This window comes from Aquarana catesbeiana, linkage group LG02 (genome assembly GCF_042186555.1).
Source record: "Aquarana catesbeiana isolate 2022-GZ linkage group LG02, ASM4218655v1, whole genome shotgun sequence".
Taxonomy (NCBI): Eukaryota; Metazoa; Chordata; class Amphibia; order Anura; family Ranidae; genus Aquarana; species Aquarana catesbeiana.
This window is the reverse complement of record NC_133325.1, coordinates 38,516,449-38,530,622: the sequence shown is the minus strand read 5'-3', so window position 1 is coordinate 38,530,622 and position 14,174 is coordinate 38,516,449. Positions and strand designations below refer to the sequence as shown.

Sequence of the window (14,174 nt, the reverse complement as noted above, 5' to 3'; positions counted from 1 at the left end):
TGGGGGGACCCCCACGCAATTTAAAAAAAAATTATCATTCTGGTAGGGATTTTAATGGAACCCTGTGCCAAAATTTAAAAAAACAATGGCGTGAGGGTCCCCCCCAAAATCCATACGAGACTCATATCCCAGCACGCAACCTGGCAGGCGGCAGGAAAAGGGGGGGGCGAGAGAGCGCCCCCCCGAACTGTACCAGGCCACATGCGCTCAACATGGGGAGGGTGCTCTGGGGTCCCCCCCAAAACACCTTGTCCCCATGGTCACCCCCAAAACACCTTGTCCTTGTTTATGGGGACAAGGGCCTCATACCCACAACCCTTGCCCGGTGGTTGTGGGGGTCTGCAGGTGGGGGGCTTATCGGAATCTGAAAGCCCCCCTGATCCCGGCCCCCACCCATGTGAATGGGTCTCGGGTACATTGTACCCCTACCCATTCACCAAAAAAGTGTCAAAAAAGTAGAAATGATAAAAAGTATACCGCGCCAAATGCTAAAAAATTACATACAGGTAATAGATATAGGTGATACACTGGTAACTAATTAATAAAATTAATAAAACAGTCCCCAGTGAAAAAAAAGGTGCTCGTGCTAGTGGAACAGTATCCAGTGCTGTGACTTGAATAATAGATGGATGATTCCGTGCTTCTTAAGTGCTTAAAATAGGGTGCCCCCTCTGTTGGATGTGCACTCACCCCTGTGAGTGGACCAACTATCGCTAGTTAGGTCAAATGCACGGTCCGATGATTGGCTGTGGTGAATGTTCCTCATATAAATAGATATAATAGAAAAAGCCTCATTGCGCAGTACCGTTGATAAAGAGCGTTTTATTCCAAAAAATATAAAGGTATTCAACTCACATGTATGAGTGCCTAATTTCCTGGCACCCGGAGTGAACAGCAGGTATAAGTAAATCCGCTGGCTCAGTGAAGGCTTGATTTCCGGGTTGAACGTTTGGGTGGAAGTATGTCACGATAACGTGACTCAACCTCACAGCCTTCACTGAGCCAGCGGCTGTAAGAACTAATCAGGCGGATTAAATCACGGATCACGGATTTACTTATACCTGCTGTTCACTCCGGGTGCCAGGACATTAGGCACTTATACATGTGAGTTGAATACTTTTATATTTTTTTGTTTCCTCCAACAAAATCAAAGGATGTTGGCTCAAACTTGTCTTGCATACACACAGTCACACAAATGTTGGCCCAAAATTCCAAACGTGAGAAGGGGGTGACGTACAAGACGTATAATGAGCCGAGAAAAAGGAAGTTCCGATGGACTTGTGTGCACACGATCGGAATTTCCGACAACAAAGTGAAGTTGGCGGATAATTTGAGAACCTGCACTCAAACATTTGTGGCCGGAAATTCTGACAGCAAATGTTCGATGGAGCATACACACGGTTGGACTTCCCGACAACAGGCTCACATCGAACATTTCCCGTCAGAAAGTCCGATTGTGTGTACGCGGCATAGGATTTTGTCCACTTTTTGTTTTGATGCACCAGGAATGTATTTAGCTGATTTAAACAGAAAGTTCAACTGGACTTTAAATGACGTTCAAGCTCACTCTAACTAGAATCTGTTTTTTGTTTTTGCATAGAGTTGTGGGATTCCAAAAAATCAAGGCAAGCTCAACACTTTATTTCACGGCAAGCTCCTTGCTTCTTCAAAGCAACATGATTCAGTTCACTTTTGTTAGCAACAACATTGCCACTTATATTCACTTGACTTTTATATCCTTGATCATTGTTTGCCTCTGCTTCTTCTTGTGCTTCATTGTGGTGATATTCAGTATCTTCTTCACCAGTCCACATCTCCAGGAGGATGCTCGCTATATCTTCTTTGTCTACATGCTTGTGAATGACACGTTTTTTCTCCTGTCTGGTTTCACTTTGATGCTAGGTGCAGTATATTTTCTGTACTTCCCAGTACCAGTTTGCTTCATTTTGATCACAGTTTCATTCTTGACTTTTCGAGTGACCCCAGCCACTCTGGCAGCCATGGCTTTAGAAAAATACATAGCCATATGTCACCCATTACGACACAAAGACCTATGCACCCCGCAAAGAGCTAATGTGGTTTTTATCCTCATATGTACGGCACTGATAATTCCAAATGCTGCTGACTTAGGTTTTATGGCTTTGTCATTGAGAACATTTAATACTTCTATCATATGTAGAAAAGAAAACCTGTTTGTGAACCCATTGCAATATGTTTTAAGGTCCCTTGGTCTTGCATTGTGTTTCGTTTTGGTGGCCATTATCATATTATTCACATACATCAAGATCACGATGGTTGCTCATAGAGTTAGCTCGCAGTCTTCTTGTACCTCCAAAGCCAGGAAAACCATCTTGCTCCACACCTTTCAGCTACTGCTATGCACAATGTCTTTATTGTCGACAATTATTGACGCTTTGCCTGCCAGTCAAGCCATGTTTTTGCCTTCATTCAACTTCTTTGTGTTCAGCTGCGCACCAAGGTTCCTCAGTCCAATCATCTATGGAATCCGGGATGAATATTTGAGGGAGCGTATTAAGAAGTCTTTAACAAGACATCTTAAAAACTAGATGATAATGAGATGTGGGTAAAATTGTAAGCTTGTCTTGATTTGGACTTAATAAACTATATAAAACAGTCAGGCTCATCCGTAAAATGGTACAAAGAGCAATGCAGATATGAAAAAAGATCTGTCCCTTGGTTTTCATGCCCTTGACTTAAGCTGCAATGGTTCTTTTCATCCTTTCTCGCTCCTGGCTCCTCCCCTTCATTGGGTGCCCCACGGAGAGCCGCTTTCCATGGGGTCAACTATGAAGGCTCGCTCCCGAGTCCCACTGCTGTGTCCATTGACACAATTCATGGCACTCAATGGACCCCCCTCTCTCCTGTGCCTTCGGATTTGATTGATAGCAGAGGGAGCCAATCGTTGCTATCAATCTGTCCAATGAGGAGATGGAGGAGACAATGGCTGGAGCTGCTAGGCTTGTGCATATCGCTGGATCAGATCGAAATCAGCATACTTGCCAACTGCTTCGAATTTCCTGGGACATTCCTGGGATTTAGACCTTTGTCCTGCTTTTAACATTTCCTGTGAAATGTCCCGGGAAATACGTGTTTTCCCGTTTTTTCACCGCTGCCCGCCGGAGCCTTCCAGGGGGGCTGCCAGTAGAAATTGAGCTGCCGCCGACCTCCCGCCCTGTGGCCTGCTGCTGGTCTGTGACCTGTTGTGGGAAAGGCGTCACGGGGGGTTGGCGGCAGCTCAATTTCTATTGGCAGCCACCCGCCCAGCTCCGCCTCTTGTTTGTTCCCTGCCTTGGCGAGTGACCTGTTACTTCTGATCTTCTGTAATTGCTGTGGAGACTCCGCTGCTGGGACACCTGATGTAAGGGGGACTCCACTGGGGACACCTGACATAAGGGACACTCCGCTGGGGACACCTGATGTAAGGGGGGCTCCACTGGGGGACACTTGATATAAGGGGGACTCCGCTGGGGGACACCTGATGTAAGGGGGACACTGCTGGGGGACACCTGATGTAAGGAGGGACTCCGCTGGGGGCACCTGATGTAAGGAGGGACTCTGTTGGGGACACCCGATGTAAGGGAGACTCCTCTGGAGACACCTGATGTAAGGGGGATACCTGATGTAAGGGGGACTCCGCTGGGGACACCTGATGTAAGAAAGGATTCCGCTGGGGGCACCTGATGTAAGGGGGACTCCTCTGGGGGCACCTGATATAAGGGAGACTCCGCTGGGGACACCTGATGTAAGGGGGACTCTGCTGGGGGCACCTGCTGTAAGGGGGACTCCGCTGGGGGCACCTACTGTAAGGGAGACTCCGCTGGGGGCACCTGATGTAAGGGGGGACTCCGCTGGGGACATCTGATGTAAGGAGGGACTCCGCTGCGGACACTTGATGTAAGGCGGGACTCCAAAGGGGACACCTGATGTAAGAGGGACTTCAAAGGGGACACCAGATGTAAGGAGGGACTCCGCTGGGGACACCTGATGTAAGTAGAGACTCTGCTGGGAATGCCTGGTGTAAGTAGGGACTCCACTGGGGACACCTAATATAAGACGAGACTCTGCTGGGAATGCCTGTTGTAAGGAGGGACTCTGCTAGGGACACCTGATGGCATCTGGTGGCAGGTGATGTGACACGCTCAGAGATATCACTGATTCTGCATTATGGTGAGTTGAATGATTTCATTTTATATTACAATGTAATAATAGAGAATTTGTGCTTCGATCATCCTGACACCATATCAACCATGGTGCCGGTATGATTGAAGTGCTAACACCAGGCGTTTGGAGTATCTTTATCTGCTGATTGTTAAACTTTCTATTAATATTGTGGTGTCCCTCCATCCCTAATGCCTGCTGTCCCTCCATCCCTCTTTCTTTCCTTCCTTCTCTCTCCTTCCCTCCCTATCTCTTTCTTTCTCTCTCTCTCTTTCTCTCTCTCTCTCTCTCTCTTTCTCCCTCCATCCCTCGTTCATGTCAGACTCTAAACACACCCCCTTTGAGTCACGCCCCTGTTAAGCCATGTCCAATATTTAGTTTAAACCATGCCAACTTTTTGCCGTGGTGCGCTCTGCGCGCCGCATTCCCCCTCTACGTCACCCATACAAATGAATGCCCCACCCCCTAATTATAATAAGACTCCGCCTACAGACAAAAAAGTGTCCCTTTACATTTTTTTACAATGTTGGCGACTATGGATCAGGTAAGAAAAAAGGGGGATCTGGGGGTAGCAGCAGCAAAGAAGGTTTTTCAATTTAATGTATAGAATGAGACTTTACATAAATCACCTAAATCCTTCCATATGCATGCATGAAAAAGCAAAAATCTTATTACATACTCTTACTACCCAAAATGAATAAGTAAAATAAATACATCACATTTAAAAAAATCAATCCAATTAATTTATGCATCAATATACAAATAGTGATCAAGATCAATTTATGCTAAAATTGTATAGGTGGTCCTATACTGTGATAAATCAGATTATTACCATTATAACAAAAAAATAAAAAATAAAAAAAATCTTAATACCAAAAGGTCCCATAAAAATTCATGACACCTCTTAGTGAGTTCTACTTTTTTTGAAGTGCACAAATCTACCTGCCTGGAGCCTGCATGTTCTCCCTGTACTTGCATTGGTTTCCTCTGGGTACGCCAGTTTCCTCCCACACTCCAAAGAAAGACTGGAAGGTTCATTGGTTCCTGTCTAAATTGGCCCTAGTATGTGTATGTATGAATGTGAGCTAGGGACCTTAGATTGTAAGCTCCTTGAGGACAGGGAGTGATGTGAATGTACAATATATGTGTAAAGCGCTATGTGTATTGATGGCACTACATAAGTACCTGTAATAAATAAATAAGATAAATAAATAAACCAAAACCTTTGTAGTGCTGTTATTTCTTCAAAACAGAAAAGTTCCACCTCTTCCATTAAACAAGATGATGTGCTCACCCTTATTTCATGACCTCTACACTATAGGAGATTGGAAATGCTTGTGGGATGATAATGGCTTCCAACAATGGTTGACACAACATGGAGTTTAACACACATAGGGGGAGATTTATGGGTACACACAGAATCTGGCAGAGCATAGCAGCCAATCAGCTTCTAACTTCAGCTTTGTTCAATGACACTTTGACAATAAAACCTGGAAGCTGATTGGTTACTACGCACAGCTGCACCAGATTCTGTGTGCACCTTTTTTAGTAAATCCACCCCCCCATACTTTCTTTCCTATACTTTGTGCATCGAGCTGAGACTACTACAGCTGTACCCAAGTCAGCTTAGACTGTGCATTCCTCAATGGAGAAAGGGGAAATATATATAATATAACGAAAGCGCTTTCCAAAACACAGGCTTATTCCTTTTGACAGAGTGACAACACAGGAGCATAAGAAGCAGACATGGAAAGTGTGTTGTCTCCCTACAACAGGAAGTGTCTGAACAAAGACCTTCATGAAAGGATCACCAGGTATTATTTTTATTAACCACTTAAGAACAGAGCCTCTTTCTGAGATTTGTTGTTTACAAGTTAAAAACAGTTTCTTTTGCTAAAAAATTACTTAGAACCCCCAAACATTATAAAAAGAATTTTCTAACACCCTAGAGAATAATATGGCGGTCGTTGCAATACTTTCTGTCACACCGTATTTGCGCAGTGGTTTTACAAGTGCACTTTTTTTGGAAAAAATACCCTTTTTTAAATTAAAAAATAAGACAACAGTAAAGTTAGCCCGATTTTTTCTTTTTATATTGTGAAAGATGATGTTGCGCCGAGTAAATTGATACCCAACATGTCATACTTCAAAGTTGCGCTCGCTCGTGGAATGGTGACAAACATTTACCCTTAAAAATCTCCATAGGTGACGTTTCAAAAAATTCTACAGGTTGCATGTTTTGAGTTACAGAGGGGGTCTAGGGCTAGAATTTTCCTCCCGCTCTACCGATCGCGGCAATACCTCACGTGTGTGGTTTAAACACCGTTTTCATATGCGGGCATTACGGGACGGGGCACGTTTAAAAATGAAAATTTTTTTTTACTGTTCTTTTTAAAAAAGAAAAAGTGTCACTTTTATTCCTATTACAAGGAATGTAAACATCCCTTGTAATAGAAAAAAAGCATGATAGGACCTCTTAAATATGAGATCTGGGGTCAAAAAAGACCTCAGATCTCATATTTACATTAAAATGCAATGAAAAATAAAAAATAAAAAAAAATTGTCATTTGAAATTTTTTTTTTTAAAATGGCCCTTTAAGAGCTATGGGTGGAAGTGACGTTTTGATGTCGCTTCCGCCCTGCAATGGTATGGAGATGGGTGGGGGCCATCTTCCCCTCACTCAGCTCCATACCACACACGGAAGAGGACCCAATCGCCTCCGCCGCTGCCAACGGCTCTGGTAAGCAGCAGAGGGCACCGGAGAGCGGCAAGAGGGGGGCCCTCTCCTGCTGCCGATAAAAGTGATCTTGCGGCGAATCCGTCGCAGAGACCACTATTATCGGAAACCGGACTGCCCGCTGAAGAAGAGGATACTGGGGTTGTGGCAGCTAGCTGCCGCCATAACAAAGATATCCCTCTTCAAACAGCCAACGTATATCGCCATGCGGCTGTCTGGAAGTGGTTAAAGCAGCTGATTTAACAATGTTCAGATTACTTTTAAAATTATATTAATATGTTAAAGCTTATATGTGATTTTAGTGATTCGGTTAACATCCCATTTGGGATGATGTATGAACTGTCACCCCATCAACAGGATAAAGAAAAGATATGTTCCTACTATATTCCCAGATGCATGTTAAGGCAGTGCAGTGTTTTACATGTAGCACCCCCCTCGTAAGATCCGCTGAAGTTAGGGTTCCCCACTGTTACACAGCCAGTCACTTAGCATTTTGGCAGCTTGGTTAGGCTGCAATTTTAGGAGAGAAGAGACAAGTTTTATATTGAAATACTAATTAGAATGTATTTTATGAGAGAAAACTGCCAAAAATATTTCATAGTGGCTGGACACTGCATAGCCCGTTTGGTTAGGCCACAATTTAAGAGGGAGAGATGAGGTGTTTTTTTTTTAAATACAATTCAGAATGTGTTAATTGAGAGACAATAGCCAAAATTATTTTTGAGAGGCATGATAGAACTAGAGCCCTGGAACAGACTGCAAACTTTGATACACAATGCAAGATCTACCCTGCAGCAAACATTGTAAATTTTGCAGCTGAAGTGGAACTTCAGAAACATTATGCGGCATCTTTACAGTGTAATAGGAATAGGAATAAGTCAGGATAGGTGGTAAGTGCTGGTAATGGTAATGGGCATTCAATATTTCTCTTTCAACTGGTTGACCCTTAAAATGTTGTGTAGTCACTGGTAATCCATGATTTGTTCATTTTAATAAATGTGATCCAGTCTATGTTGTAAGAGGACAGACAGATTTGCCTCTCCGTATCAAAACGGAGTCAGATTTGTTGTCAGAAAGTCCGACCGTGTGTATGCTCCATCGAACATTTGCTGCCGGAATTTCCGCACACAAATGTTTGAAAGCAGGTTCTCAAATTTTCCGACAACAAAACTTGTTGTCGGAAAGTCGGATCGTGTGTACACAAGTCCGTCGCACAAAAGTTCACGCATGCTCTGAATCAAGCAGAAGGAGCCGCACTGGCTATTGAACTTCCTTTCTCTTGGCTCATCGTGCGTCTTAAAAGTCACCGCGTTCTCACGTTCGGAATTTTTGGCCAACATTTGTGTGCCCATGTGTATGCAAGACAAGTTTGAGCCAACATCCTTCGGAAAAAAATCCACAGTTTTGTTGTTGGAAAATCCGATCGTGTGTACGGGGCATAAGACAATGTTTCTCAACTCCAGTCCTCAAGTACCACCAACAGGTCATGTTTTTAGGTTTTCCCTCAGATGTAATGGCTGTGGTAATTACTAAGGCAGTGTAACTGATCAAATCACCTGTGCAAAATAATGAAAAGCCTGAAAACATGACCTGTTGGGGATACTTGAGGACTGGAGTTGAGAAACATTGATCTAAGACAGTGGTCATCAACCCTGTCCTCAGGGCCCAATAACAGGCCAGGTTTGCAAGATAACTGAAATACATCACAGGTGATATCATTTGCTGCTCAGTGATTGCAGTATTCTAGTCTGTATCCCCTAAGGTAATACATAAAACCTGGCCTTGTTAGTGGGCCCTGAGGACAGGGTTGATGACCACTGATATCAGACAGCACACTGACTGCAAGGAAAGCCAGAAGCTCCAGCTCATGGTGAGCAAGCTCCAGCCAGCTGTCCAGCCAGAAGTCCATGGGATCCTCACTTCTCATAATGATCACATCAGCCCTAGACCCAAAATGGTCTGAAGGTCTGGCTTAGCAAGAGTCATGTCAAGCCTCTACAGAGAGACCATTACTAGAGAGCAAAAGTCCCACTCATCTGCTTGCAGCCAATACAGGTTTTTCTGTTGAGGATGTGGTTGCTTTTGAAAGAAAACAAACTGTAATGCCCTGTACACGCGATAGGATTTTCCGACAACAAAATCCATGGGATTTTTTCCGACGGATGTTGGCTCAAACTTGTCTTGCATACACACGGTCACACAAAGTTGGTCGGAAATTCCGAACGTCAAGAACGCGGTGACGTACAACACGTACGACGAGCCGAGAAAAATGAAATTCAATAGCCAGTGCTGCTCTTCTGCTTGATTCCGAGCATGCGTGGCACTTTGTGCGTCGGAATTGTGTACACACGATCGGAATTTCTGGCAACGGATTTTGTTGTCGGAAAATTTGAAAACCAGATCTCAAATTTTGTGTGACGGAAATTCCTATGGAAAATGTGTGATGGAGCCTACGCACGGTCGGAATTTCCGGCAACAAGGTCCTATCACACATTTTCCATCGGGAAATCCTATCGTGTGTACGGGGCATAAGACTTTGTCCACCTTTGGTTTTGATGCAACAGAAATGTATTTAGCTGATTTAAACAGAAAGTTCAACTGGGCTTTAAATGACGTTCATGCTCACTCTAATTTTAATCTCTTTTTTATTTTTGCATAGAGTTGCGGGATTCCAAAAAATCAAGGCAAGCTCAACACTTTCTTCCACGGCAAGCTCCTTGCTTCTTCAAAGCAACATGGTTCAGCTGACCTTCGCTAGCAACAACATTGCTACTTACGTTCACTTGACTTTTATATCCTTGATCACTGTTTGCCTCTACTTCTTCTTGTGCTTCATTGTGGTGGTATTAAGCATCTTCTTCACCAGTCCACATCTCCGGGAGAATGCTCGTTATGTCCTCTTTGTCTACATGCTTGTGAATGACACGTTTTTTCTCCTGTCTTTTTTCACTGTGCTGGTAGGTGCGATATATCTTCTGTACATTACCGTACCAGTTTGCTACATTTTGAATGCAGTTTCATTTTTGATTGTTCGAGTGACCCCAGCCACTCTGGCAGCGATGGCTTTAGAAAAATTCATAACCATATTTCACCCATTACGACACAAGGACCTATACACCATGCAAAGAGCCAATGTGGCCTTTACCCTCATGTATACAGAACAGATAATTCCAAATGCTGCTGACTTAGGTCTTATGGCTTCCTCATTTAGAACTACATTTAATATTTCTATTATATGTAGAAAGGAAAACCTGTTTGTGAATCCCTTGCAAAATGTTTTAAGGTCCCTTAGTTTCGCCTTGTGTTATGTTTTGGTGCCCATTATCATATAAATCACATACATCAAGGTCACGATGGTTGCTCATAGAGTTAGCTCACAGTCTTCTTGTGCTTCCAAAGCTAGGAAAACCATCTTGCTCCACACCTTTCAGCTACTGCTATGCACAATGTCTTTATTGTCGACATTCACTGATGCTTTGCCTGCCAGTCAAGCCATGTTTTTACCTGGGTTCAACTTCCTTGTGTTCAGTTGTGTGCCAAGGTTCCTCAGTCCAGTCATCTATGGGATCAGGGATAAATATTTGAGGGGACTTATTAAGAAGTCTTTAACAAGACACCTTAAAAATTAGATGATAATGAGTCGTGAGTAAAATTGTAAGCTTGTCCTGATTTGGTCCTAATAAGCTACTGTATATAAAACAGAAAGGCTCACCCGTAAAATGGTACAAAGAGCAATGCAGATATGAAAAAAACCCTTGGTTTTTAGGGACTTGACTTCAGCTGCTATGGTTTTTTTCATCTTTTCTTATTTTGCTACTTAATTGCCTAATAGAAAAATAGTTTAGGGATAGAGTGCAGTATGCAAAAAACTGCAGTCTGTCAACATCCTAATATAAATAGAACAAAAAAATGTGCACGTTGTACAACAGACACCCCTCTAAAGGCCCATACACATGATAGGACTTTGTACAAACTTTCCCGTGGATTTTTGTACAAAGGGCATTGTCCTCGAACTTGTATTGCATACAGACGATCGGACTTTTAGGCAACAAACAAGAACGTAGTGACGTTACAACGTACTGACAACACTTCAAAAGAAGACGTTCAATTCTCCGGCGTCACCCTTTGGGCTCCTTCTGCTAATTTCGAATTAGTAGACGTTTGGTCAGTGCTGATTCGCGGTTTCCAGTTCCGTGCGTTATTTTGCGTTTCCGACCGCTCGTAGGGCAACCAGCCATGTTGCGCAATCCTAGGAGAGAGCATGCTGTTTATGGGCTTGGAGTTCTTGCTGTGACTCTAGCCGGGTCCAGGAATAGTCAGAGTAGTAGGATGAGGAGTATTTGGGCCAAAACTTGGCTACTTAATCGTGACCAATTCAGCCATATGCACTTGCTACGTGAGCTGCAGGAGAATAATCTAAATGATTATCGGAATTATCTCCGGATGACGGACTCCTGCTTTCAGCAACTATTGTCCTTGCTGTCCCCCTATATCATGAAGCAGGACATCTGCATGAGGGCTGCTATTCCAGCAGAGCAAAGGCTCATAGCCACCTTGCATTATTTGGCGACAGGGAGGAGTCTCCAGGATATCAAATTTACCACTGGTATCTCTCCCCAGGCTCTGGGAGTCATTATTCTCTTGAGACATGTAGTGCTATTATCCAAGTCCTGCAGAAGGACTATACACAGTATACCTTATTTTTTGAGTTAAGATTGCTGCATAAATTATCAAAAGCATGAAGTGCAAGGGCCTGCCTGATTACCTTCAAAAGGTACAAATTATACCTTTGTTATGATTAATTTAGCATTATGAGGGGCTCCCACCATCCCTGTGCTGTGTTCATTATGAGGGGCTCCCACCATCCCTGAGCTGTGTTCATTATGAGGGGCTCCCACCATCCCTGTGCTGTGTTCATTATGAGGGGCTCCCACCATCCCTGTGCTGTGTTCAGTATGAGGGGCTCCCACCATCCCTGTGCTTTGCTGACTTCCTGGGTTTTTAACTTTATCATAACGAATAATCATAATTAACGAACATTGTTATTATTTTGTCTGATGTATGTCAAAATGTCACTTCTTACCTGTCCACTGGCCTGCTAATCTTGTAAAGGATGGTCAGGCAAAATTAAACTTAATTTTTATTGCATTTAGCTCTCATGGAAGTGTAGAGGTTTATTTGTCAAAAACAGCTACCCATTCAACTCCCCCCCTAACATTTTTAGAATGTGCCACCAGAGGGGGTAAGGGAGCATACAATTATAACTTATCCTTTTTTTTTTAAATACACATTGAAATGTTATAATATTATGTTGCCCCACAATGTTTGTGTCAAATATGGTTGCAATTTTTTGTGCTCAAGTCTTAATTTTTTTTTATTTGTTTGACTCCACAGTTTCCTTCAAACACCCAGCAATGGCAGGATGTGGCGGCCCAGTTTTACAGTTTATGGAATTTACCCAACTGTGGAGGTGCCATTGATGGCAAACATGTGAGGATAGTCCCACCACCAAACTCGGGCTCATATTATTTTAATTATAATGGGTTTTGCAGCATAGTTCTGCTTGCTGTGGTATCAGCCAACTATGAGTTTCTTTACGTTGATGTTGGTATGAATGGACGCCACTCTGATGGAGGTATGCTGATGCGTACAGAATTTTATGATCATCTACAAAAAGGGACCTTACATTTGCCAAATGCTCAGGACAATATTGAGGGACTAAATTTTGTCTTTGTGGCAGATGAGGCCTTTTCTTTGGGGGAACATATTATAAAACCCTATCCAATGAGGAGCCTCACCCCCGAACAAAGAATTTTCAACTATCGCCTCTCTCGTGCCCGAAGGGTCGTGGAAAATGCATTTGGCATCCTTTCCAGTAGGTTTAGGCTCTTTTTAACTGCCATAAACTTGGCAGAATATAAAATTAATCATGTAGTTTTATGCTGCTGCATCCGAGGCTGTGATGCCAGCTCTGGAAAGTACATGTGCTGGTGTGGGCTCCCAGAATGCCCGGCTTGTCTGTGAACAATATATGGACTACTTTGTCGGTAGAGGGGCAGTGCCTTGGCAGCAAAATTTACTTGCTGATTAATTATTTGACATATTAATAAAATAATATTTCCTTTGAACTACTGTTGTCTGTGTTTACTAGCTTTGCAAATAGCCTTGATCTTTGTCATTTTTGCCACTAGTGCAAACCTGATGTGCAACATGAGGTGACAATCTCGTTTTGAGCTAACTATTATTTTGTGCTGTGTCTCGGCTACACACACTTTAGAGTACACTGTCAAAGTAACTACACCAACTTAACAAATATACTGGTATTGAGCATTGAAAAACAGAACTCTGGAACTTACAAAGTTCAACTTCAAAAAAATATGCAAATATCACACATATATGTTGTTTTTTTTTTTAAAGAAAAAAAAAAAAACAAATATATATATATATATATATATATATATATATTATTTTGGAAAAATAGCCATGTTTAAAAACATAACAGACAACTAGGGAACTTACAAAGTTCAACGAGCTCAGCGAAGCTGGCCCCCCTACAATCAGCACAAATAAAAACTCAAGTGTATTTCTTTAGTGCTACGTTTGTGCTGTTTTGTGCCGTAAAAATTTACATTTGTGCTGCTTTTATTTTTAAGATATTAGCAATTGTTTTTTCCAGACCATGACATCACCTAGCCCCCCCCTACAACGCCCAAATGACACAAAACTGGTCTCGTTGGTTAGTGCTACGTTTGTGCTGTTTTGGGCTGCTAACATTTCCGTTCTATCTTTTATCGTTTTCGCATTATTAATGATTTATTAAAGGTCACCAAAGGTCAGTCAGCCCCCCTACAATGCCCAAATGACATGAAACTGATCTCGTTGTTTAGTGCTACATTTGTGCTGGTTTGTGCTGCAAAAATTTTTATTTGTGCTGTTATGGTTTTTAAGTTATAACAGTTTATTTTTTGTTTCAAACCCCACTCACTTTGCCCACCCTACAATCAGTACAAATAAAAACTCAAGTGTGTTTCTTTAGTGCTACGTTTGTGCTGTTTTGTGCCGTAAAAATTTACATTTATGCTGCTTTTATTTTTAAGATATTAGCAATTGTTTTTTCCAGACCATGACATCACCTAGCCCCCCTACAACGCCCAAATGACACAAAACTGGTCTCCTTGGTTAGTGCTATGTTTGTGCTGTTTTGTGCTGCTAAAATTTCCGTTCTATCTTTTATCGTTTTTGCGTTATTAATGATTT

General features: G+C 42.6%; 1 protein-coding gene and 1 pseudogene across 1 annotated transcript; both read left to right on the top strand.

The window, feature by feature from the left end:
• Nucleotides 1-1,655: 1,655 nt before the first annotated feature.
• Nucleotides 1,656-2,567, top strand: LOC141129741 (odorant receptor 131-2-like). The gene has a single exon (XM_073617829.1). The coding sequence runs from the start codon at nt 1,677-1,679 to the stop codon at nt 2,565-2,567; it is 891 nt and encodes a 296-aa protein (XP_073473930.1). The 5' UTR covers nt 1,656-1,676.
• Nucleotides 2,568-9,613: 7,046 nt separating this feature from the next.
• Nucleotides 9,614-10,546, top strand: LOC141129740 (odorant receptor 131-2-like; annotated as a pseudogene).
• Nucleotides 10,547-14,174: the final 3,628 nt, after the last annotated feature.